Source organism: Ischnura elegans, chromosome 7 (assembly GCF_921293095.1).
Source record: "Ischnura elegans chromosome 7, ioIscEleg1.1, whole genome shotgun sequence".
Lineage (NCBI taxonomy): Eukaryota > Metazoa > Arthropoda > Insecta > Odonata > Coenagrionidae > Ischnura > Ischnura elegans.
This window is the reverse complement of record NC_060252.1, coordinates 90,568,401-90,595,781: the sequence shown is the minus strand read 5'-3', so window position 1 is coordinate 90,595,781 and position 27,381 is coordinate 90,568,401. Positions and strand designations below refer to the sequence as shown.

The window sequence follows — 27,381 nt, the reverse complement described above, 5'->3', positions numbered from 1 at the left end:
CTTATTTCTTGACAAATTTTCAATGTGGAAATACATATTTTAACCTGCAAAATTTGAAGCCCCACACCGTGTAGACCCTGTAAATGATTATTTTGTTGGATTCAACAATGTGAATATGTCATTAAGAGTAGGTGTCAAGAGAAATTAATGAGCCCATAAAAAGTGATACATTTTTCTAAGTACATAATACCCTTGTATTCTATGTATGTAGCTCTTACTTGATATTAAGGATTGAATCCTGCCTTATAGTACCTAGTCATCCTGATCGATTTCAAGTGAGCATGAAGCGTGTACTTCTGAATTACTTATGTCATATATTTTATTTAACATATTATCATTTAAATGTGTGAAATTAATTATTATTTCGATTTCAGAGTGGCATGTATTGGCTTCAACTAATGGACAAATATGCTGCGAACTGGTCTGTGTTGCTCATTGCCATTTCCGAGTGCATATTAATTGCATGGGTATATGGTGCTGGAAGGTTTCTTCGAGATGTCCAAGAAATGATTGGACCACAATCTAGGCTGTGGATGTTTTTCTGGTGTTGGATGTGGAAACTGGTCACCCCTGCTACTCTTTTGGTATGATATCTTCCACTATTGGTATCATATACGATAGCTTTTACTCACAATCAGAAAGTGTTGGTTGTGTGGTCTTTTGTCTGAAGTAGAACCTCAGCTAATTCTATGCAGGTTTTATATTTTTTTATTTAAAGTAGTCCATATGCTTTTTCAGCTTTTGCTATTCATTAATTATTGCAACGCATTATTTTGCGTGCATAGTAACTAAGTCAACAATAATATCTCTTCTGAACTTGAGCCCTTCATTTGAAAATGCCACAATATTAGTCTCACTGATTTTATGGTGGTATAATGTTTAATGATTGAATGATTGGCATTGACACCTCAGAAATTGAGAAGTAATGATTGTTTGTAAATGTGGTAATAATTGAAATAAGCGCCATGTGAAAGCAAAATGATTCTTCATCCATCTATATACAATGTTGCATCTTATAAATTTAATGAATGTTATTTTCTTAATTTGCTATTATGTACAGTGAGCCCTCGTTTAACGTCACTTACCGTTCCTGAAAAATGTGACGATAAACGAAATGACGTTAATCGAAGCACAATATCCCATAAGAAACAATGTAAAAAGTAAATATCGGCTCCTAGACCTCACAATTCCTACGCAAAAAAATTTTAGCATATCATATTTGGGCCATTTCTTACGATGGGAATGCCAAAATATGGCATAAACACGAGTCCCTGTCTTCATTGACGGCAATACCAGCAGCGACGTACATCCTTCTCCATTTTTGTATCTTCCCGCGTTTGTTTTTTCGGCTTCGCTATGGTGGTCACATCATCGCCTGGGCATCATCATTGCTGAAACATCGTCGCAGTTACAGGAACCAAGATTATTGAGAACACGGCGAAAAAGTGACGACAAATACTCCGAGTTCTACCCGAAAAAATTCCTAGAAATCACTTTTCAGGTTCCAGAAAACTGTTATGTCCAGTAAAATTTGCTAAAACTTTACTTGACATTTACGCACTTAACATTTGCGCACCTACCTAAGAATTCATTTTGCAGAAAATTTGCTATAAACGTAATCGAAATTGACAATAAACACACCGTTTTACACTTCGTTTAGGCTGACTGTATTACCGCCCACAAAACGAACAACCTGCAACGCCCGCCGCTTCGCATTTTTTCTCGCGCGAAATTTAAAAGACCTGACCAGACCTGACGTTATCGCGAAGCAAAGGTGCGATAAACGAATGACGGTCTCAAAATTTTCGTGACGTTATCGCGAAATGACATTAAACGGGGTGACGTAGAATGAGGACTCACTGTACATATTTATTTGGATGTTTATACTATTGGCCCATTTGAATTTTATGTAGCCTTATACCTCAATTTTTTATCCTAAGAGGTCAACTTGTCATAGTTACAAGTTGACCACTTAGTAGTAAAAAGTGTCTTATTTGGTTCGCAGTACCTACCACAGATGCTTGGAAATCTGGGTTGGTTTGTTATTAATAAGTGTAAGTAGCTTTTCATTATGAATATCACAAGCATTGTCAATTAAGCTTGAGATGATTACTTTTGCTGGTAAATTGTTGATAAAAAGATCTTATTCATCTCTCTGTGCTTAATCACCTTATTTTCAAATTACTTAAGTATTGTATTTATTATTTTTGTTTTGATAACTTTATGGGAAAGGTGAGATGGTTACAATATCTCTCTTAGACTTTGAGGTGAAATATTTTGCTCCATACAGCAAACTTATTGGGATTATGTAGTGGCTCCTGGCAAATCTGGTAAATCAAGGTTTTTACTCGCCTGTGTACAAGTACAGTGAAACTTGCACAAACCCAGCTTCCTGGAGTGATAATTAGTTTGCAAATACTAAATACCCTATTCCACCAAATGTGGTATGGTGTTCTACTTTTTCTAGGTTTCATAGCTAATTAATAGCCCTCATCACTCCTGGCTTACAGCTTAATAAGTAACATTAAAAGTGTTGGTCTCTTGTCAGTTCTGGCTTAAGTAAGTTTCATTTTGAATGATGCTGCGACTATTGCCTACCAAGCAATATTTTCGTGGGGTACCCACTTATCTTTTAATATCTGGATTTTTTCTGAATTTCAATGGAATACTTTGGATTGCATGCATTTTTTAAAGTACTTTATATACATATATGGTGGCAAAATGTCCAAAAATGATGGCAGAATCCAATTCCTGGTTATAAGTTAAGGCTTTATATTCTTACCAATGACTCATATGCCTTGCCCCTATTCCTATTTAGGGTGGACAAACTGCCAGGAAATATGTAATTCATCATTCAATGTTTGAATTTGATGATTTTTCCCTCCCTTGCATAACTCTAGAAGTCATTAAAGAAGTCTAAGTCGATCATGACACCCATAGGTGGATCTAGGGGAGGGGGGGGGGCACAGGGGCACGTCCCCCCCCCAGACCCTTAAAAAATATGCAAGATTTTTTATACAGTCCCATTATCATTGCGTTCATTTTGTATTACGAGGTATCCTTGAGCCCCCCCAGAACAAAATCCTGGATACGACCTTGCTTGTGCCCCCCCCCCCCCCCCCCAGAAAGAAATCCTGGATCTGCCCCTGATGACACCCTCTTTTGTGGTCTTTATCTCAACCTGTCTGGTCAACTGGTCAGTATCTCCTCTAGTCTGTCAGCATTTATTCGATTCTTAGTTTGTCGTCCTCCTCTACTCAATAGGGTTAAATTTCTGCTTACCGTCACTCACTCAGTAATTCAACCCTAATGCCCGGTTTACACAGTGCGAGCTTGTAGCCAAGCTGGCCTAGTCAGTTACCGCAGCACAGCTACTCGCACAGTGTGACCGCATCATATGAGTTACTGTTATGTGCAAGTCAGTCAGTAACTTGCAACCGTGTTACTACAAATTTTTTGTTTTTAGTCGCCTCTCGCCTTCCCCACTATGCCACAAGCAGCAGCTCGCATGTGACTCAGACATCAACTTGCACGGTATTGCGAAATGACAGTAGCTCGTAAGTCCGGGCCCACGCCGGGCGCATTCTTCGAGTTTCTTTATCTCTGGTCAGGGGCGCAGCTAAGAATTAATGCTAGGAGGAGTTTTAGGGGTAACTAATACTTCGGGGTGTGGGGTATTGCATATCCGCCAGGGTAAGCAGGAGTTGCGGGGGCCCTCCTCCAAAAAAAAAATTTTAAGATTAATGGTTCAAAATGGCGAGTTTTACGACTTTCTGAGGGAGATTTGATTAATCCAAACACTATTCTGTAAGTAGTATTAATTAATTAAGTAAAATGGATTAAATTTAAAAATTTCTCTGAGCTCTGGGAGGGGTTTTGGGGTTTCTCCCCCAAAACCCCTCCCCCCTTGCTGTGCCACTGTCTCTAGTAGTGATTAAAAACAAGAAATGGTGGAAGATGGGCTTCCAAACAAAATATAAAGTTTGTGGAGTTATGCAAGAACCAAACCAACTTATGGAATTGTTTGAATCCTAATTATAAGAACAGAGATTTGCATAAAGCCTCGCCTGAAAAAAATGGAATGGAATTGTATTTGAAACGATGCAAGTGAACGCTTGCAGTAACTGTCTACTTTCACGCCAGCAGCTCAAACTTGTGTGACCGGGTGAGGCGATTCGAGCTACTGTTATACAAGAACCCGGGTCCATTAGCTGTCTACTGTCAAGTCAGCAACTCGTATTATGTAACCGCACCCTAAGATTGCTTATGATAAGTGACAGTAGAGTTCACCCCAAACTAAGCCATAGGTGTGTGATTTGCATGTATTCAGAGTAAGGGGACCAGTCCCATTTCATGGACCACCTTGCCCTAAAAACATTTTTGTCTGGGATGGGCAAAGGCTTTACCCTTCATTTGAAACTGGAACCCTGCAATCAATATACTGATGCATCTCCCAAATCGACACAGATTTCCTCTCCGCGTACCTTGTAAAGTATCATTGCCATACCGATGTACAACTTTCTGATTCCTTTCCATTTTCCAGTTCATTTTGTTCTTCAACTGGGTGGAGTATGAACCAGCCAAATATGGGAAATATGTATACCCTATGTGGGCAAATGCAGCTGGTTGGGTGATTGGTGTTCTTCCTGTTGTTGTTGTCATAATTGTTGCGGTAATCAAAGTCTGCTCTGCACCTGAGGGAGATCTTAGAGATGTAAGTATCCACCATGGTTTTCCTAATAGAAAAACTTACGATTAACCCTTAGACTGCGGAAACGTTTTTAAACACTTTGTTTTTTTGGGAAGGCCAGGAAGAGTTAAGCTGCATTAGTGACCCCTGCAGTGAGGGAAAGTACACTTGGGCTCTAGCCTGGTAGCATTAAAAATTTTGGGATACTGAAGAAGGTAGTCGAGCAATGGTGAAACGTTTAAAAATGTTTTTCCGCAGTCAGTGTACTAAAAGTATGAAAATTTTTCCGCAGTCTAAGGGTTAAAGTAACCTTGAGTGAATGTTTTCCCATCAATCTGCCTCGAACCGAGCTTGCATTAGCTTGGTTTTAATTCATTTAAACTGCTCATTTAATACTTTGTGTGAAGTATTGTATGCATTGAATGGTTAAACATTGTAAGAATTGACTCTGTTCCTGGGCAGGTATAGGAAATACTTAATCCTTGTTTTCCTTGTGGTTAAAAGAACAATTTTTTGTATTTTGCACTTCATCACATGTTAATTTATGTATTGTACTCCTTAAAGTGCTCCTACAACAGCCTCGTGTAGCTGGGAGAATTGGAAATCTATTTCATTGCTCGATTTAGATGTTCGCCTATTATTTAAATGTCTTTAAACATGCCTTCTGGCTTAATTTTTGAATTATTATTATGTCATTATTAGAGCCAGAGTTTTGCTACATGACTTTTTTAGCTATCGTCTGGAGCTAACCAAGACACCTATTTCAGACAGTGTGAAATATAAATCTCTTGAGTGAATATTTTACAATTCTTAGAATTGTGTATTGTGAGTTTTTGGCAAAGTACAGAAATGATGTTCAACATACTATAAACATCATTGTGTTTGCAAACCACCTCACTTTGCACTCTCTACCCTTCAGGCTGTAAAGGTACCTCGGCAATGAAAAATATTTAGCAGTACATAATTGTTCATCTTTTCCCCATATTTATTCTCACATTCTTTCTCCAAATTTTCTGCATCCCTTCTGCTAAAATTAATCACTTATGGGTGGACATTTGCCTAATCATCTCATAATTCCATTCATCGGTATTTGATGTTCATCGTTTTTGCGGTCGCTGTTGATCACATGACACGAAATCCGTCTGTGTCTGGCACAATGTCAGCTGCGTGTAGCTTGCCAAAGTAGAAGAACGTCATACTGCCGAGTGCAATTCAAGCAATTGTTGTACATCAGGGTAGAAAAAAACGGAAGAAAAGTGCCCGTCAGAGGAGGTTTTGGGTGCACCCTATTGTGGCACGAAGATTAAAAGCCGCTTAATTAAAAAGCCATGACCATATTTACTGAACTATGTGCTGATGAATATAATTTTTTTCGATTACTTTCTCAGTGTCAATTTCACTACCCATGGCAAAAAGATGCAATCGCACTGTTATCTCCAAGCTCGCTCTAATTCTACTGACTATCTAATTGGTCCGCATCAGCCGTCCACGTGCATGTGTAAGCACAAACCTGTGGTCCATATGGGCGCGGATGATCCGCGGGGTGGAGGGGCCACTCGGTTGGCTCCTCCGAGTGCGGATGGTCCGCGCTCATGTGTAAGCTTCCATTTATGTCAATGGACCCTTACATGTGCGCATAGCGTGGACCATCCGCATCCATGTGAAACGGGTCTTAGTTGTCATTGCTTTGCCAAAGCCTCTACATCAATTTCAAATTAGGGATGGACGGATCCAGGATTTTTCCCAGATCTGGATTCAGATCGGATCCTTGATTTTCGGAGCCGGATCTTTTGGATCGGATATTTTCGAATCCAAAAGCATTTTCAAAGTCCTGATGCTGAGATTCCCCCGATGATTGTTCAATCTCTTGGGAAGAGTCACACTATATGCCAGTCGTATTTTGCCATTTTTATTTTCCACAGCTGAAATTCTCCTACGTAACCTCTGAAAGAGCTTTCAAATAAAACAGTTCATGAGCAGGACAAGAATTGTATGCGACGGCACATTCGAAGACAGAATCGGAACTCTTTCCACCCTTATGGGGTGTTGCATTCACTGAAGCTATTATTTAAAATTTTGGATCCAGATCCGACGTCTTCCGCAACTTTAGATCCAATGTATCCGATGAAGGGCAATATCCGCGGATATTTGGATGAGAGGTATCGGATCCGACCATCCCTATTTTAAATACTTATGTAATTAGATTTTCCATGTTTTCACCTATGACTGATGGACATACTCTTTCCTGTCATTTAATTTACTTACAGAAACTACGGAAGTTGATGCAGCCGACTCCAGACTGGGGACCTTCATTGAAGCGATCTTCAGCTCCACCAACCTACGACAGCCTTCGTAACACCATTGTCCTAATGAATGGCCTTCCAGTGATACAAGAGATGCATGTGGAGTCTCAAGAGGATAACACTCTTTGAGGTTTGTGAACAAGTGAATCACTAGAAATGAAGGGAAGGGAATAATATATGCTTCAAGAAGAAAGTTCTTGTTAAATTCATGACTATTGTACTGCAGTCAAAACAGTAGTTTGTATATGATTATATAATGTATGTAGAAATGTCTGTGAAAGAAATAGCAGTTGTATACAGATTATAAATTGGTGAGATACCAAACGATGCTCAGTTAAAGTAAGGTTTAATTGTGGGATTGGTAATATCTGTGCATATTACCAGGTTCCATTTATGATGGTGACTGGTCCAAAATCATTTTGTAAATATTTGTTTTGTGTTCAATGAAGGAGCTTCATTTTATGTTGAAGATAGGGCTTAGAAATTTTGAAAGGTATATTTCAATTTCCACTCTCAACATTTTGAGATGGCTGCATGGTTGTGGAAAAGAGCTGCATGGTGCAACCTTTTATAAAAGCAATATGGAATGAAAGACCCTTTTAGGGTGAGAATATAACTATTATTGTTGATTTGCTAGTCAAAGCATAAGTGTGTGATGGGTGGAGTTTAGGCAATAACCTGTAAGAGAAGGTATATACATTTTTTTAAGTAAGGTAAATGAGGCTTAATTTGTAAATTTTTCACACCTATCTTGATTGGATAAGCGTGCATCCACTATACATATAATCTCTGTTTATGTGGACAGACCACATATTATGTACCTTCCCATAGGTGCACAACCTGCGTTAGTGCTTATGGCATGTTTGGATGAGATAAATAGAGTACTCCTTATGTAGATCTAATGTGGACTGTGTGTACAACTCAGGGAGAAGTATTGGACGTATGTATGTATTGCAAATAGTCATTGGATCATGCATTTCTTTTTAATGGACTTGATGATGCTCTTAAGGAAATGGAGTGTATGAATGCTGTAGTCACTTCAGTCATTATTGGGGAAAAAGTTCCATCTATTCAATAGAATTCCAAATTGTTTCATCCTTTTACACATTCGAAGGAACATATGAAATTGATGTGAAACCTTTAGGGAATGTTGTCAATTATGAGTCAGCTCTATATAAAATATTGGACTATCAGGGTATTATCAAGGAGGCTTCGGAATGCTAATCATTGTCCATGATCAAATGAGTCCGAATTTTCTGATTAATATTTTTATTTGTTGATTTGTCAAAAAATTTTATTTTTCAATGAAAACGAATTTGCATTTTCTGATTACGGCTGTCTATACCAATTGCATGTTTCAAGTGTGCAATGTATTTGTGAATAAAATTCAATTTTCCAGATTTTCAAAACTATTATATGAGATGGCTGGGTTTGGCATGGTGTCATTTTTGAGTCCATTTCGTTCATCTCATTAAAAGTAAAAAATTGTGGATAAGTGCATTTTATACATCTGTAGATGATGGAACAGTTCCAGTACATCAACCTTAATACCTTAACTTATAAATGTTTGATGTTGTCAAAGTTAGTCTGATAGGATCACACATGTCTTTTTTAATTCCGGAACCCAATGGAAATTTGTTTGCATTTTATGTGCCTTGTTTGCTGGAGCAGGAATACCACCTTTATTCTGATGGAACATGCTTTCATATCATTGCTTGTAACTTCACATCATTATGATTATGTTACCCCAATTTGGCTTTTTTATAATATTTCTTACATTATTAGTGGTTCTGACCATGTGTGCACTGACTCTTATCTTTCTATGTACAAATGATGAATGAAAGATCCATTGGCTCTCTTGTTATTGTCTGGTTGAAAAAAAATATTGGTACTCCTCAACTGAATTTTTCTATGAGACCTAAAATACTGGCTCACTTTTTCATGAATTATGTGAGCAATTTTTTTTTATCATGTCCCAGGATTTGCAAATTTCTAAGTAAAATAGTCAATATAAAATCATTCAAAATCAAACTACACCTTTTGGCTCTCTTATTAAACCAAGGCGTTCTCAATCTCTTTGAATCCTTTTCTATTCATATGAGAATGTGTTGAGAGAAAGCGGTAACTTCTCAATTAATCTTTGATCGTACTTATTGTATTACATTGACTACAGCATTTACAATTCATCTTTTCCATTGAAGAAAAAATGAGGTGATCCTAGCTTTCATGCATCAAGCTCAAATATTCGGTTTAATACTTTGTTGTAAGCCTTATGGAAATGTTTTAGTGTTATTATTAGGGCTGCTACAGGTTTGTGAAATGTAGCCATCAGGAAGGGCAATTGGAAAATCGAGTCTTTGAAAATCATAAAATGATATAGTAGGCTGTATCAGTAATTTATAGGATAACGACAAATAGATTCTGATATTTGCTGCTGTGATAGTTTAAACATGTCAGCCAGTATTTTGCTGCCTTGTAAAAGTTTAGAAGTGTTTTTCTGGATACTATTGAGGCTTGCAAATTAAGTCTGATATGAGTAGGAAGGAGAGCCATATTGAAGCCGTATTGAGATGTGAGTATTTAATCAACATGTAATGGGACTGAAACATGAAGAGTTTTTCTGAGCAACCTAAAAGAACCGATCACCTTTGAAATTTGTGGCAGCCCTGCTAATGTCATTGTAATGCATTTGAATTGTCGCTTGCAAAATGCTACACTGTGCAGGTACATACTTTAGTTATTGGGAATGCCACTTAAAATCATGGTGTACATTTAGTCTATTATATGATTTTTCTTATTTTTGAAATCTATATATTTCATCTAAATTTGCTGGTGGTTTCACCAGTCCGTTTCATTTCCCCAAAGTGAAAAAATAAGAAAAATAATTAGGGAAGTTATCTTGCACAATCTGGAACTGAAGGAAAAAAATATTTACCGACTAATACTCTTGGAAAGAATAGGATTTGAAATGAGTAACCTTTGATGAACTGTTTTAATGTCAGTTTGCATTGAATCAATCTTGTGTTAGGTATGTGATGGCGTATCTATTCTGTGATTGCATTGTGCAAGTGCATGGAGTGCTGCCTACTTATAGGAGCCATCTTAACTTCTGAATACTGTTAGCACATCCAAGGCACTACCATAATTGTATTGCTCTGCATCACATATTTTTCCAAAGGGTAAAGTCACATCTCATTAATCAGCAATAATGTTCCAGTTTTGATTGATTGACTTAGGAACAAATGAACTGCTTATGTTTCACTGGAAGTGGTGCTCAAGAGAAATGCTTCATTGATTTTGAACTGAAACTATAACATTGTGCTCCAAAGTAGTGAAATGAACATTCCACATTGAACATTTTCTGAAGACTATGGTTATTTATGAGTTGAAATAATGTATTTAATTTGGAATAAGTCACATTATATTAAAAAGTTTGTAGGATTACCAAAGTTGTTAAAATATGTTGTTCAACAGACTGCGTTGTGTTTTGTTGTAGCCTATTGTCATTGCCTTGGTGTAGTTGGTGTTTATCTACCTGTAGCTATGAAATTATTGGCTTTGTGTTAGGTAATCTAGGAAAATCTCTCTTGTGTGATATGAGGATGCAAGGTAATCGCATTTGAGACATTCCATAGTTTTGAAAATTAAGCTTTCATTTTACTTCTGGTTCTCTTACTTATCTTTTCACTTACATCATTGATGATGCATTCCAATTAAGTTCACATCAAGTCTGAATTATTACTATGATTTACTTGATATGCGGGCTTTTTTTTGTCTTATTATGTGCATGCAATTTCATGTATTTACCCATATTGTACCGCCTTTCTGTTGCTTTGAGAACCATATAAGCATAATTTAATACAAAGCCTCTTTATTTTGTGAAGAAGGTGTTTGTAACATGCCTTGTGCAGACAGTCGGCAAAGAAGTGGGAAATAGGTACATACATTGCTAGATGATTATGGAGTATTAGGAGAAATTGAATAAATTTCTTCTTAATCATTCATTCCAAGTAGGCATGGGAAGAAATATCTTTCACATAAATAAATTGTATGCTCTTAATTTCCGGGTAAATGAAAATAGACCTCATACAGTGGCACTGTTAGAATAGAGAAAAGAAGGAATATGACGGATCATATCATGAATACAAGGTAACATTTCCTCATGAAAATACTGAGATCAATGTTAAAAATTTATTTTGATGGACATTTACAATATAATTTAATATCCAAGAGCAAAATCAACTAAATTATTTTTAGATTTATAAGTACCTATCTACTCAGTCATGGAAATGCAAAGTGTTATCACCCGGCCTATTTATGTGTTTCACATTGAGATTCATTATTTTACTTTGTATATTTGCACATCTATTTACATTAAGCTTTCTTTGCTGTGAAGTTGACAGTTGAAATGCCAAATAATTTCTCATAATTTGTTAATAAATTACCAAAGGTCATATTTGAGTCCATGTAGTAAACTTATTAAACTTATTGAAGTATGTAGACTTAATTCTCATCTTACATTTTCACTTTAAGACCCATCTAATGAAGATATCCCTTTTACTCAGCCCAATCTGACTGGTTTATTTACTTTTTCAGTTTTACATGGAATTGAATACAGGAAAAATAAATAAATTAGAATATATTAGACCTCAAAAATGTTGTACCTGGTATTGCTGTAAGGGAGATACAAATGAATGGGTTCATGTATATATGTATATGTATAATGAAATAAGAGGGTCCTACTTAAATCAAACTGCTGGTATGGGCTCCCGGAATCTCAGAATTTTTGCACTGAAAATGAATCATCCTTAAAATATTATTTCTCTGTGATTTTTTCTATATTTAGTCTTTCTTCTTTGTTAGTTATGGTCTAATGGCCTTCAAAAATCTTTGAATGTTTTCTACAGTAAAATATATCATAAGGAATTTAAAGAATGTAAATGTCAAAAGAATATGCTACCAATGCCTGTATGAATAGCTAAAAATAATTATAGTGTACGCACCTATTTTATATTGATTACCTCCTCCTTGAGTAATCTGGGACAGAAATCTGGGGTAAGAGAAATTAAAGTATACTGGACTAGCCACGGTGATAACTTTACGGAGTCATCCGCATCCACATTCTTTGGCGAGATTGCCACATTCACATTAGTTTACTGACAGCCGAATGCAAGACTTGACAATTGTTTTTTTATTGACGGGAGAGGTTTGTTTGGCTTTTGTGAGGGTATAGCTCATCCCAGATGTTGGCATAGGGGTGTGAATTGTGCACATAGGAGCCAGTTCCTTTCCCTGAGTTATCTTGCACTTCAAGGATTGTATGTTTAAGAGTGTTCACAGCTTTAACCAAGCTTTTAGCTTGAGACGATTTGATCAGTGGCCAAGCGCTCTATCGATTAGGTTACCAAATTCCTTTTGTCATGATTTTACCCAAATTTTGAGGACAAAAATAAGTAAACATGTGCCACAAAACAGGTTATATCTTTGAATAGGTTCATATTTGTGATATTTTGCATATAACTCTGATATACTCCTATGAGTGTATTAGTTAGTATACCTTGAATTAAGAAAAATAAGCATAAAAATGATATTAAGGGTGTAAGTATCTACCAATTAAATTATTAGTTATTGATTTTCCATGACATATAGGCTTCTTTTATGGTGCATTTAAGAAGCATTTCAGTATTAACATTTTTTATTATTTTATATACATTAGAAGACTGCCTTTTAAAGAGCCTGTTTCTTCCTTTGGCCCAAGGTAAACTCTATGAAGGTAGAAAGTGCTACACTGAAGTGTAATTCACAAGTCTATCATCATAGCTAATGCAATGTAGCAATCATGAAATAAGAGTCACCAGTTATTTTGTGGAAATCAGAGCTTACAATGCATGTGCAGTATGAGGGAAATATATTTGGTTTAAGTAAGGGAAACCCCTAAATTTTACTTATTTATTTTTTCGTGGGTACAAATGTTAATTTGTATTTTTTCCATGTGGCTGGCACTTGTTTGGTTTCAAAATGAAGTGCAGCTATTATTTTTACTGAAATGAATATATTTTGGAGTTTGCAAAAATTTTTGTAGTTTATATTACTGGAAATTTTCTTACAACCACCTATCCATGATCTGCTAAATGCACTTGCCCTGTTCTTCTTTGTAGTTAAGCCTGTTTGGCATTATATTGTATAAATTGTTGGAAATGAATGCAGTGCATAATTAGTGGAAAAGTTTTAGCTGGTGATTCATTTGCCATGCACTCTTAGGTCAATAAGCAGAAAAATGTACATCTCAAATTTATCATACTGTAAGGTGAGAGTATTGGATGGTGACCACATTCCAGAGAATGTTAGCCTTTGTTGAACCTTAATAATGCCCCTTCTTACCTACATTAGCTGTTCATGTGGCTCTTCCCTAATGTAAAAAGCAAAACTGTTTTTGGTGAAGGTATTTCTGTAGTAATCATTGGGGGTGTTCTCTTTTTGCCCAAGGGCCAATGTCCAAGGCAATCTGGGGTCAACTTTCAGTGTCTGCAGTCCTAAAAAAAAGGTCTTTGTGAGCTCATTGATCACTTGTAGAAATGTGGGTGACGTTGGATTAATGATGATTTTTTGACTCCTATATTCTGGAGTATGATGCTAAATAGATGGTTTAAATTTAAGCACAATTCATTAAATAGAATCTACAAACTATTGCAGGAAGTTTACTATAAATGAGTAACACTGGGAAAAAGAAAAATACCCTCTGTAGGAAAAATGATGCAAGTCTGAGGCAGAAATGATTTACGATTCCTTATCTTATTTTAAAAAAAATAGTTATGTTTGCTCTTGAGGAAAGAACTGCAAAAATTCTTTCATGTGCAAATTTGTAGGAAATGTAAAAGTGCAGAAATATGAAGTTTTAAGTCCTATAATATCATTTTAAAATACTTCATTTCTCTTGTTTGCCTCATAATGAAATATTTATAATAGAATTGTATTACCTCTGAAGAAAGTTTAGCCCAGGAAAATCACTTCCAGAAATGAACTCATATCCACTGTCACAGTACTGTTAGCTTCATGAGAGTGAAATAACCATTAGAAATTTAGTATGTCTAATTTTTCATCAGGTTACTGAAATTTAGTTTAGATTACTCTCTGGTAAACTGACCTTACATCTATGTTTCATGAATGTTCCTAATGTTTTTAATGTTGAGAAGTTTCCCAGATCATATATTTTTTCTGGTTGTCCCAAAATGTGGTGAAATTTCCCATCTGATGAATGTCCCTAAGCCATGAAATTGTGTAAATATAATAAGTAGTACCTCCGCATTTGGTCTCAATGTGAAGCCTGGTTCAGCAGTTACAATGATAATAAATGTGTGATCCATGATGAATTTTCTTGGACATACTGCAGATAGGAAGGAGCCATGAATCATTCCCTTATTCGTATTGTTGAAGTACAATAAATTTAATGGTCAATGTAATGATACACTACGTATTCATTGTAGTCCTAATGTGATCAAGGTTCACATCATCACTTATATGATTATTAATGATGTGTTTTATTATTATTATGTCATAATTGCATCAGAAAAGCTCAAAAGAAATTTTTAGATGGAAAATTATGTATTATTCTTTTATTTGTAAGCATTTGAGTGTGACCCAATGAATTAATTGTCTATGCAATAATCTGCTTCTTATGCTTAGCGAATTTATTAGGAAATGAAATCCAGTTGGTGTGAAGGTTTTCTGTGGGGCATTTAATTGATTTGACACTTGACAAGTGGAAGCTACATAAGGCAGTAGAGAAAAAGAGCTAAATTTTGAAAGTATATGGTATAAGGCTTGACGTTCAAGTTATTCAACCCAGTTATATGGTGGGACTGCTGTGATTATGGAATGTGTGGACTGTTAAATTTTCAGTGCCTGTTGAAAAAAAGAGTTAGTATGTCCATCACAATTATAGAGCTAACTCAGTGTTGTTGAGGTGAGAATTGTAGTTTGGTGTTGCTTTCAGTAAAACGCTTAGTTTCTAACCTCAGAGTTGTGTGCAGTGAATAATTGCAAAAAAAACTATATGCATGTATATACATACATATACATATATATTTTAGAATTGTTATTATGAAACGAAATATAGACAAATATTTTTCACAGTGTTCTTAGGAGGTCTTGTGGAATGAATTTGTGGAGCACGTGCAGTATTCTTGGTTTCTTCTGTTGAGAATGTTACATTGATGTGGCACTGTGTATAATAATAGGCAGGAAAATTCCTGCAGGCATTAGCGCTCCAGGCTCGGAAGAGAAGTGATGAAGAAAATATTGGGATGGGTAGTTTGCTACCCAAAGTCATTGCTTTCCATCAAACACTATTTTATATGAAATGTTGTTATTTGTATGAGCACAAGGAATGATTCAGCAACTGAAGAATAAGAATCATTCAGAATGTCCTATGAATTTCATAGACTGTGCGACAATTGCCAAAATCTAATAGAATAGCAGACATAGAGTATTTATATGTATTACATTAAGTGTTGTGCATGTTGGCTGAGAGAGTGACTCTTGGTCGTGAATTCTTATTGAGCCCTTGAATTATTTACCATTGCCATGTTATTTTAATAAAAACTGAAGTACAGCCTGTTTCATTTATTTCCTTGACTGCCATCTCGGCATTGGAGAAAGCCCCTAAACAATTAATGAATTTGGCTTCTTTTCTCTTGTTACATTCTGTGGTAACATTTGAAAATGAGTAGTCATAATCCTATTCTAGCTTTAATTTTGCATACTTTTGAGGATGTAGAGTGTTTCTAGGATTTCAAGCTTTGATAGGACCTGATTTTATGAGGAAACTATATGTGTGTTGATATTTGGTTCGTCATACAATATTTTCTTTAGCCTCTAGGGGCCGCAAAAAATTGACCACGGGGTGTATGTGGCCTGGGGACTGCTTGTTGAAGAACTTTGCTCTACATACTTGTTTTGGCAACAAAGACCGCTACAATCCACATCTAACTCATTCTTCAGCTTTTTCTTCCTCTGACACTATAATCCTCTGATTTTTAAGTATACCGGGACTAGCCACGGTGATAACTTTACGGGAGTCACCCGCAATGCACAATTTTCGCACAATTGTGCATTGCGGGTGACTCCCGTAAAGTTATCACCGTGGCTAGTCCCGGTATACTTAAATTCGTCAAGAGAGAACACCTCTATGTGTTCAAGTTCGGGCTTTACCCCTGCTTTTATCCCCCATAACCCCCCCTCGCTGCACCACTGATCAGAGCCAGTCTGCAAACAACCGAGTATTCCGGCCACCTCCAAGCCAGTAATTCCCTCCTAATGATCCCTGCTCTTTTTGGTGTTTCATGACTTCTGAGACCCTCTTCTTCCTCTAGTCCTATTCATATATTGACACCTTACCATTTCTAGTCTCTCGCCTTAGATTACCTTCTTCTCCTGTGCCACTCGCTCTCCCTAAATAGGAAGTCCCACAAATTTCATCACCAGATCTCATTCAAATTTTACTAAGTGATAGGAAATAGTTACCCATGAGGTGTATTATTTTTTTTTTGCCACCAACGCTTAATACTTTTCGAGATACTTGCGACGGAAAGAGGCAGAAAAAACGCCTAATGTTATACAACCCGTGGCACAACAATACTCCGTGCTCTTCATCGTAGCAACGGCACAGAGTATATACTCCGTATAGTATACTCTAGCAACGGAGTAAAAGGGCCCATTGTTGTGACGCGGGTTGCATACATTAGGCGTTTGCCTGTTACTTTCCGTTGCAAATATCACGAAAAGTATTGAGCGTTGGTGCCTAAAAAAATTACACCAGATGAGTATCCATTTTCTATCACCCAGAAAAATTTGAACGAGATCTTGTGGCGACTCCTCATAAGACCTTGGCTCCATGAGCTTTCATTTATCTGGTGGCCCCCGACCAAGGGCGTACCCAGGATCATAACAAGGGGGGGGGGGCAGGCCATGTTCTAGGGGGGGCAAGCCAGGTTTTGACATTTTAGCATGGATAAGGTGAATGAAACCAACATTTTAAGAAAATTATAACAGCGCTTTATTAGTTTATAAGATTATTTCCTTGAAAAAATAGTTTTATTTTAGTTACATATATGTATTATACTAATACATATCATTTTTCGTGGGTTAAAAGAAATTTGTTGGATACTTTCGTTTCAATTCAGTTCTGATTTTGCTTAAAGACTTATGCGATATTTGCCCCCCCCCCCCCCGCCTCTCGCTGGGTACGTCCATGCCCCCGACCTAGACACCCTCTCTTTGCCCCCTGTTTTGCTGGGCTCTCTTCTCTTCCTATTTTTACCTCAGCTTAGGCTCCCATTTCTTCTTAGACCCCCTTTAACCCTACTCACAAATCCATCCAGCTATCCTCAAGCCCCCATTTCTCCCTATGCACCCTCCCCTGCTTATAATCATCTCTATCCCGTCGTCTCCCTCCCTCTATAGCATATCGTTCCTGTTATTATCATTAGCACGATAAAACAAATCATGCATGAATTCACTCTACGATGGTAGCGAATGTCCTCCACGCAAGAGACCAATGGCTGAACTTTATAGTGCCTTAGTGGACAATGCGAAGTATATGAAAGCTCACAATGATGTCACTAGTCCCATAATTATTTAATTGCATTTTTATTTGTGGAATTCAGGGGGAAAATGATTAGTCAGTGCTCTGTATTATAAAAAACGTCTTCGGATAAGTCTCTCTTCTCACGTCAACTTCTGGCGCCACAGTGCCTTATCATCGCAAAGTGGCAACGTTGTGAACTAAGGATTTCGACTGTTCGGACATCTGTACATAATACGATTTCCGTTAAAGGTCATGCGGATTACGTGAGCACGATAGTAATGGGAACGGGATTTATTCTCTCCTTAGGCAATATTCACTCTCTAAACAACCACTCCTCCTAGGCGTCCTCTCTATCTAGGCGTCTTTCTATTCCTATGGCCGAACTCGCCCTGAGCTCTATCTCTCCAAGAGTTACCTTCCTCCCTAGGCCCTCTTCTCTCCCTAGAACCCCGTTATTTATTGGCCCATGTCACTTTTAAACCTCCCTTTCTCCATGAATCGCCATCTATCCCTAGGTTCTATTTTCTCCCCAGGGGACCCTTTCTCTTGAGCCCTCTTCCTCCTTAGGTCTATTTCTCTCTCTAGACCCACCCCTATCTCTAGGATTCCCTCTATCCCTATACCATTTCTTTTCTTTGTACCCCTCCCTCATTTACGGAAAATTGTAAGGTTTTTCTTTTCCATGGGAAAATATTTCCTTTCCGTAGAAGCATTAAAGTATGGTTTCGCATGCAGTAGCCCACGCCGCCCTATTGACGGCGTTGGGATTTCCCTATCTTCCCCATCCAACCCTATCCTCACGGCGTCGGCGGGCTCCTTATCGCGGCAGCGCCTCTTTCCTTTTTGCCTCCTTCCTCTCCACACTCCTCCCGAGGATGACTGGGTGAATCAGTTAAGTGGTACTTGATCCCCGGCCCTCGTGGTTTTAACCTCTAAGGGCCCGCCCAGGGCCTCCGTCTGCTGTCCCCTTCCCTCCCTGCCTCTGTCCCTATCCTTCCTAGGCTCCTACTCTCTCTAGGTCCTCTTCTAGCCCTTAGCTCCCCTCTATCCCTATGTTATCTCTTTTCCTAGTCGCCCCATCCGTGCTCATGTCCCAATCCCCCCTTGGCTTTGTGTGCATCCATGTTTATATTAGCTCTTTCTCAGAGAAAGCAAACCCCTCTTGTGTGGGCGTTTTCCTGCCGTGGGTTTTTTTCCAATTATTATTTTTTTTCTATTCCACCGAAAACAGCACACATTGGCCTTTTACATCGGGGTGTGATAAACATTTTAACAATTGCACGTGCACGAACAACCATGTCCTGGATAAGGGAAACTTACTCAGGCGGGACTCGAACCCGCGACCTCTTGTTTGGCAGGCGAGTACTTTACCCTGCCCCCACCGAGGTAGTACGAAAGTCAATATTTTTAGGTTTTTCCCACGCTTGTTCACATCTTCTTACACTTGGTAAATGTAACTTTGCATTTTTTTGTTATTTTAAAATCTTACTTATATATGTCTATTATTATAATTTGACTGCACTCCATTTTAAGAGTAACTTGACAATGTTTTCCCCTGCAAATATTCAATGTATAACGAGGGATTAGATGGAAGATGGGACTTTCTAGTCCCGAAATCGCCCAATAAAGTCGAATTATTATTATTATTATACGCTCCTACTCTCTCTTCTTTCGTCGTATCTTTCCTTTCGCGTCCTTATATCTACCGGCCTCTTCTCTCCATAGGCCCTCTTATCCCTAGATATCCTTATCTATATCTCAGTGCCCCTTATCTCCCTGAGCCGCTCCCTACCTTGGTCCCCCTCTCTTTTTTTTGTCACCCTTCCAACTTCCAAGACTCCGCTTCCTCTAAGCGTGACTCACTTCCCGGTCGCCTTTCTCTCCCTAGGCTCCCTTTTCTCCTTTCGCCTCCAGTATGCGCCGATGCAAGTAGTCGCAATGCTGCACCCAACGTAATGGGAGCTAAGGTCCGGAGCGTGGAAATGGAATTCTTGGTGTCGAATCAAAAAAAAACCTTGTAGATCTCTCATAAACAATGTTTATATCGGCCAGTTTCGATGAAGATTAAAATGACGCACAGCGACGCAACTGGTCGATATTAAAATTGTATGTGTGAAATCTACAAGGTTTTTTGCTTCTGCATGAAGCAATGTTTCGAAGTCATGCCTAAAACTATCCATTCTAGGAATTCCTAGTTTTTACAATTCAACTCGTAGCGGAGCATGGAGCAGATAAACTTCCTCCCTTCCCCTATTCAATGGCGGAGGAGGGCATTCGTAGCCTCGTAATTTCTGGACAAATTGAAAATATCGTAATCTATATGGTGGCTCTCCAATGAAAGTCTTTATTTCACCAGTCTATCAAAAAAATGTTTAACAATAATGGATGAATATCTAAAATTCACTTGTCTACCCATATCAGACTTTAGACGTATTATCTCTGATAGGTATTGCATACCACCGAGGCGCAGCGAAAAGTTATGAATCGCCCCCTAATCTTCAAAGGCATGGATCTTAATCCGCCCCCGTCCCTTTGCCACTTCTCTGGGACAAGGGCGTACCCAGGATCAAAACTAGGGGGGGCAAGCCATGGTTGTTCAAGTTGTAGGTAAGAGTTAAGCATGGAAAAGGTGAATGAAATCAACATTTTAGGGAATAACAGCTCTTTGATAGATTTTAAAATTATTTGCTTGAAAAATATTACTTTCCTGAAAAACATTTGCGAATTTTGTTTCTAGGGGGGTGCAGCTGCCCCCTCCTGCCCCTCGCTGGGTACGCCCATGCTCTGGGACCCTCAGTCATGGTAGAGACAACTTCCCCAACGTATACCACTTTCACGCATTGCAATGATTCTAAACTAGGTGGCGGATACAAGTCAATCTTAGAAGTTGATAATTGATATGGTAATGGCTAACATTAGCCCACCGCAACTACCATTCAGGTCTCAGTAACTGGTTTGTATAATTATGACTTTTAGTCTCAGCATTACCCACAGCGCAATGCTGGAAGCTTTCACGAGGACAGTAGAGATAACATTTCGGTGATCGTGCCAGAATGAAGTCAGTTGGTCATAAGCATTCATTGCCTAATTTTCGGAACGTCCAGGGAAACGCGACATGCACTAGTTGTTAACGAAACGGAGGTCCTAGAAGGGTATCTCCTTGGAAGAATCAAAATCCATGAAAAGCATAAGCATGTAATTCATGCGATTCATGAGTATGGTGAAGTAAAAGCTCGTGTTGAATAAGCATGTTTATGGTGGAAATTTATTTCGATCCTTAAGAGTTTATTTAGAAGAAAATTATACTGTGTTGAAAGGCCATCGACCCCCTAGGGCTGTAGGCCATATGTCTCCTCTGATATTTACTTATTCTAAAACGTGGATTAACTGCCATGAGGATCACGATATCTTTGATCATGGGATATTTGATACTGAGCTCTGAGGTATTTTATCTGTCACCCAAAAAGCCATGAGGATAGCACTGCGAGGGAGGGGGGACATTCGGATCGTGCTCTTGTTTCCTGAAGAATTTTTCTCTCGAATTTAATATATTACACCATTTTATGTTGGCATATATAAATGAGTGTTATCAATTGATTAAAGTGAGATATTTCTGGAATTCTAACAATATGGCTCCATCAACGAAGATAAGTTTTATGTTAATACTTAAGCAACATGTATCGTTTAACATTAGCATTTGTGTTGTCGTTACCGGTGTCAGTGGACTCAAGTAAGGTACGTATAATAGTGCTTTATTATTCTCACATTTACAATTATGGGTATTGACAAGTAATTTTATTGTAATAATCGGTCACTGCAACTTTTTGCGTTCACTGTCGGAAATCATTTCACAATTTTGTTCTTTAATAGTAGCTGATCTTATTGGTATTCACTTCACATGCTTTACAGAATTGAATTAGAAATAATTACTTCCTTCTTTCCCTTGAAGTAAAATATTAGCATGAACATTCTGTTTTACTTATTTGTCGAAAGTGAAGATAAAATAGTCAAATACTGCTTTATTTATTGTGTATATGTATTTTGCAACTTATGAATAAGTAGGATGAATATTATTAATATTATTACAACCCCGAATATTTTAGTGCTGCATTGATGAAAGGGTTGACTTACTGTTCACGTTTACGCATAATTTTTTCATCGCATTTTCTTACGATCTCAGGCATCGTCACGGACTTGAGTTAAATTTTTTTCAATTCTTGCATTGCTGCTTTTGAACGCTTTTGTTTCGAGCATGTTTATTTTTTAATTAATACCTTCTTCCTGATTAAGTAGCGGAATTCCCCATTTATTAAGCGTTAATGCAATCAAATTTATTTTTCATGACTCATTAGTAGACTCAGATTTAGTTTCTGTGACTCACCAGGAGCGTGTTTGGATATAGTATCATGTTTTTGAGTTTACCCTTCATGTCTGAACCCTGTGATAAGACTGATCACTTCGATGAAAATAAGCATTGAACACACGAAAAGAACATTCCATCGGAAAACAAATTGAACCTGTTATCATATCTCTGAGATTCTGACACCAAATATTTGAGTACTTGCTCAAATAATTAATACTTTTCTCCTATGTTTAAATTTTAACAGCTAATTCTTTTGAACAATCAAAGATATTGATTTTAAGTCTATTGATACTATGGTTCCAATTTGGATAGTTGCTCAAATAATGAGTAATTTTTCTCCTATTTTTCACCTTGAACATATAATTCCCTTGGATGACCAGCGATAGTGATTTGATTCCCTTTTATTAACATCCACAGCTTCAACAGACCTTCAAGAAATCAATGTGAAATAATTTCTTGCTCCCCATAGTTTTCATTGTTATCTCTACCATTGTGTAGCTCTTGATCCCTTCCGACCGAAGTCTTCATCGCTTTAATGAGCGACTCACTTCTCAGTGCAAGAGATATGTCCTCTCCTGATTTCCTCCAACGGCTTCATTTCAACGAGCACCAATGTCTCATTTCAAGTTTATTTATTTTTATCTTTTCACCTTTGTGACCTCAACTTAAGCACGTTCGGCTCACTTCTATATTCGTCGTCTTTTTATCGTACTCATCACAGCATTCACTTCACCAGAATGTTTGTGGCATCCTTACGTGATGAACACCTATTTCTGTAATGCATAGTAGAAATTCTTGTCTTATGTTTCTATTCGGCATTTTTCTTTGCCGATTCTTTTAAAATACAGGCGCCTAGCCAGGGGGAAAGGGGTTGGTTCCAATCCCCCCTTTGAAATTTATTCTTCGTGCGGTAACTGTCTCATTCATTTCCATACCTTTTAGGATTTTCCGGGTTTTATTGAAATTCTAATAGTTTTGAAATGGGATTACTAATTTGATGCATGAGCGATGTTAATAATTTTTACTTTCAGTATATTTTGAGTGAATGCTCCGGACTTCTGTTTAGAGTCAGGGTAATTTAATGGCTCCGTGACAAGGAATTTGGTGAACTTAACCTGTGAGAAAATTTAGGAATGGTGAGCTTCACTAGTGAGAAACGATAAGAATGGTGTACCCAATTAGTAGGAAAAATAGGAAAACGTTTGATATTTAAATGTAGGTTTTGAATATTTCGACATCTACCGCTCCCCTTGAAGCTAAAAACCCAACCCCGCCTTATGCTGGAAAGCAAGAAAATTTCTGACTACGTGCCTGCGATAGCATGATTGAAGATTTATAGGCCTTAGATGCAAGGGCGTAGGCAAGATCATAACTGGGGGGATGGGCAAGCCATGGTGTAGGGGAGGGGGGTAGAGCCAAGTTGTGACATTTTAGCATGGATAAGGTGAATGAAACCAACATTTTAAGAAAATTATAACAGCGCTTTATTAGTTTATGAGATTATTTCCTTGAAAAAATAATTTTATTTTAGTTTCATATCTTATACTAATACATATCATTTTTCATGGGTTTAAAGAAAATTTGTTGGATACTTTCGTTTCAATCCAGTACTGATTTTGCGTAAAGACTTTTAAGATTTTTGCTTCTAGGGGGGGGGGGGCAGCTGCCCCCCTTGCTGGGTAAGCCCATGCTTGGATGTATTATTTTAGCAAGGATTGTGAATTTCGAACGATTTGAGAGTTTTGAGCGCACCAACTCCTGGAAGATAAAAATGATTTTCAGCCACACCCATTTCTAGCAATGATTGAAAATTTTATTTCAGCTTCATTTAATAATCAATAAGGAAAATTAACCTGTATTTTAATAATATCTATTTTAAAAAATTAATGTATTAACTTCTCCATTTTCCGTTACATAATTTGGCGATCTTAACTAAGTTTGGCGTTCCCCACTCCTTTTTATCTTCATCAAACTCTTAATTGTCCTTTCAATGCAGCTGCTCGACTTTTTACGTGTTCAAGAACCCATTGGTAGATGAAGTGGTATTACGCTACGCGTTTTCTTCAGTAGGTAAGATGCTGACAGAAACAAAGGTAGCAAGGCATAGAAAAACCATAGTGCATTGCTTTGATTGCACTAAACCCTAATTTTGACTACCTCAGTTCGAGGCTATGGAAATAATAGCTTCAAGGCTACGGGAATAATAGTTACGCTTGGGGATAGAAAAAATGCTTAGCTCTGCGAAAATACGGTGAATAAAAAACAAACACATATCAGGGCATATTGCTAAAGCATAAACGTAGCCTAGGGTTGGACATCTAGAGTTGCTTCAACCTCAATCTGTCACCCCCTCATAAATATTCCCCCTCCAGCGATTCTTTTTGATTCAATCTACATAAATATTTATGGGTTATTCTCATTGAAAGAATATTCTTTCATTTCTGTAGGAACAGCAAATCATGGTTTCGCTAATAGTGGCTCTAACGTCGCCCTAATGACGGCGTTGGGATTTCCCTATCCATTCACTAGAGGCGTCGTCGGCCTCTCATTGCGACGGCACCTCCTGCCTCCTATCCTTTTTCCTTTCTCTGTCATTCCAGTGACTCATTCCCCTCCGGAGGTGTGCGGGTGAAAAGTCTCGGACTTAGTCCCGACACTCAGGAGCGTAACACCGCGAGCACGCCATAGACCCTCGTTTCCCCTGCCTTTAATAGGGTATTTTCCTTCATCAAAGAAAACGAAATGTATTGATTGCGATTCCTTACCCATCATTAGTGTATTCATAATATACAAATTATTTGGTTTTAGAAATCCCAGTTTAAACGAATGGCAGCGGTCAATTTTATCCTCATTTGGAAAAGGCCAATGCGATTCCACTCCACGTGACGTCACAGGGACCTAGTTTCTATACGAGAGGATAGGAGTTTTACATCGACTGCGATTACCAATGCATGCATGAGGCACAGAGCTCAGGGAAACATGTCTTAATAATTACCTATTAAAACTGCCTAAGGTCGGAAAGTTTCCTTCGTTTGATAAGGTATTAATAATCCTTATTTAAGCGCTACCAGCTAGCAGGGTACTCTGCTACGTGCTAGCATCCTGCGTCGTATCAGCGCTCAAAGCCTCGTCCCAAGGTCACCTCACTTACGGCAGCGGGAACCAGTACGACGTCACACGGATTTTTCCCAGCATTCATACTTAGCCGTCGCGTTTTCGCGCGCTTGAAAATTTTCACTTTTTATTCAATCGCGAAAAATAGATATCGTCATTAAAAAATCTAAAAGCGGGAAATACGTACTCCAGGGGTAATAATCTTTCGATTTAGGCAATAAATAGGAAATAGGAAACCACCCTATTAATCCGCTTGCGGGTTGGAAATAGTCGAGAGATATTCACTCCATAAAAAATTATTTCAAGTGATAAATTAAACTGAATTCATAATGATCTTCTGAGTGAGAGCGATGGTAATTTTGAGGTGAAATATAGCGTTTTACATTCCGGCTCTGATCAAAGTATGCACATTTTTAAGAGGATTTCTGAATGTTACTCTGCCGTTAAGAGTATCGTCTAGAACATTGCCCATGAATGTTCGAGCTACTTAGTTCTTGCATATCACACTTTCGTATATCAGTATCACTGTAAACTCCATCGAAATGTATCAAGTTCACCTTCAAGTTTATTTTCAGTATTAGGGTATGCAAATATGTTGAACTCTATCGTCCCCGAGGGCATATCATAATTGATTCAGAAAAGTTTCCGCTTCGAAGTAGAGTTATTTAAATCGACTTTATTGTACGATGCGTGACCATCTACCAAGTCCTTCGAGATCGGCCATCCTGCTATGAACATAAGAGCAAATAATTTCTTTACGTGAGAATGGAATGAATCTTCAGTATTGTACGAATAACATTGATGAGTCAATCGGCTTATCTTTCCAGAACAGTTTGAATCACAATAGCTTCCGCCTAAAGATTCTCATAGCACACACCGCAGATTGATAAGAATTATTTATTCTTGGGAAAAATGAGTGACTTGGCTTCATAACAATCTTTTAAAACGTTTTATCGTATTTGAAGTGGAGAAATGCTTTCCGACAATGCCGACCTTCCTGCCAAAAATGACGTCAATACGTATATCCAGGTAAATTGAGCTAAACAGATACGTCATGCGTCTGCAGAAATTGCGCCCCCCGGCGATATTGTACAGCAGTTTTTTTATTTTAAATATTAATATTTAAGTTTTTGGCCACGAATATTAGCTTGCCAATTTTAAAAGAGAACTAGCTTTTCTGTTCCTCACGAAATAAACTCAATTGTTGGGGTTTTGTTAATCCAAGCCGTAAGGTGGCCGTAATAACTCGATTTTCTTCGTGTTGACTATGAATATTGAATGAAGCAGCCACCGTTGATTTTCCATGTTATTGGGCTCGGATTAGCGATGGGCGAGGGGGCAATATTTTATTATGGTTTCTGATTTTTGCTTCTTTAATCCACGGAGGCCACATTCCAGTATGGGCAGCACTTTGACCGCCAAATTGGAAGATAAAAAGCAGCTCCATTGGCGCCTTTCGTTGACAGTGCATTCCGACGTCGTATTTCCCTCCACCCTTCAATCTGTTTCCTTCCCTAAAAAAGCTATTATTGCATTTCAATACATACATGAAGCGATGGATCCAATAGAGCGAGCGGTTATTTATGACCGAGTGGAATATTTCCTTTCTAATACTGGAAGAGCGCCTGGCAAAGGCTTTATTTTTCGTATTTTTATTATCGTTGTTAGATAATAATTTCAGTTTCACCTAATTATGCTATGCATATTTATATAATTTATTTGAGCTTTGACGAAAAATGATTTCTAAGAGTTGATTCAATTTATTAATCTATGCTTACCAAGATCACCTCTCTTACAGCAGCGGGAACCAGAACGACGTCACACGGATTTTTCCCAGCATTCATACGTAGCCGTCGCGTTTTCGCGCGCTTGAAAATTTTCACTTTTCATTTAATCGCGAAAAATAGATATCGTCATTAAAAAATCTAAAAGCGTGAAATACGTACTCCAGGGGTAATAATCTCTCGATTTAGGGGGCGGCGGGGTAACGTCCTTGCCTGCCAAAACAAGAGATCGCGGGTTCGAGTCCCGCCTGGGTAGGTTTCCCCGGTCCAGGGCATGGTCGTTTGTGTACGTTTACTAGTTACATTTGTTGAACACCCGGGTGTAAAATGGCCAATAAGAGCTGTATCCGGTGGTTTGAGGAGAAAAAAAAAAATAATAGGAAACCACCCTATTAATCCGCTTGCGGGTCAGAACGCGAGGAAGAACTATAATTATTAAACTGATGACTTGTTCAATGTAGCCGTCTATGATCCTATATATTGTACCTTATATGAGCCTTCACGATATGAGCTGTGAAAGGTGATTAAAATTGAAGCTTTGT

The 27,381-nt window shown here is 37.9% G+C and overlaps 1 protein-coding gene across 1 annotated transcript in view; it reads left to right on the top strand.

The window, feature by feature from the left end:
- LOC124163041 (sodium- and chloride-dependent glycine transporter 1-like) overlaps nt 1-15,604 on the top strand; it is a 158,359-nt gene extending 142,755 nt beyond the window's left edge. Inside the window, exons 10-12 of the mRNA XM_046539824.1 lie at nt 375-584; nt 4,544-4,714; nt 6,958-15,604. Of these exons, the coding sequence (XP_046395780.1) occupies nt 375-584; nt 4,544-4,714; nt 6,958-7,122 (546 nt within the window). The 3' untranslated portion in view covers nt 7,123-15,604. The remainder of the gene's footprint in view (nt 1-374; nt 585-4,543; nt 4,715-6,957) is intronic.
- The last annotated feature ends 11,777 nt before the right edge of the window (nt 15,605-27,381 follow it).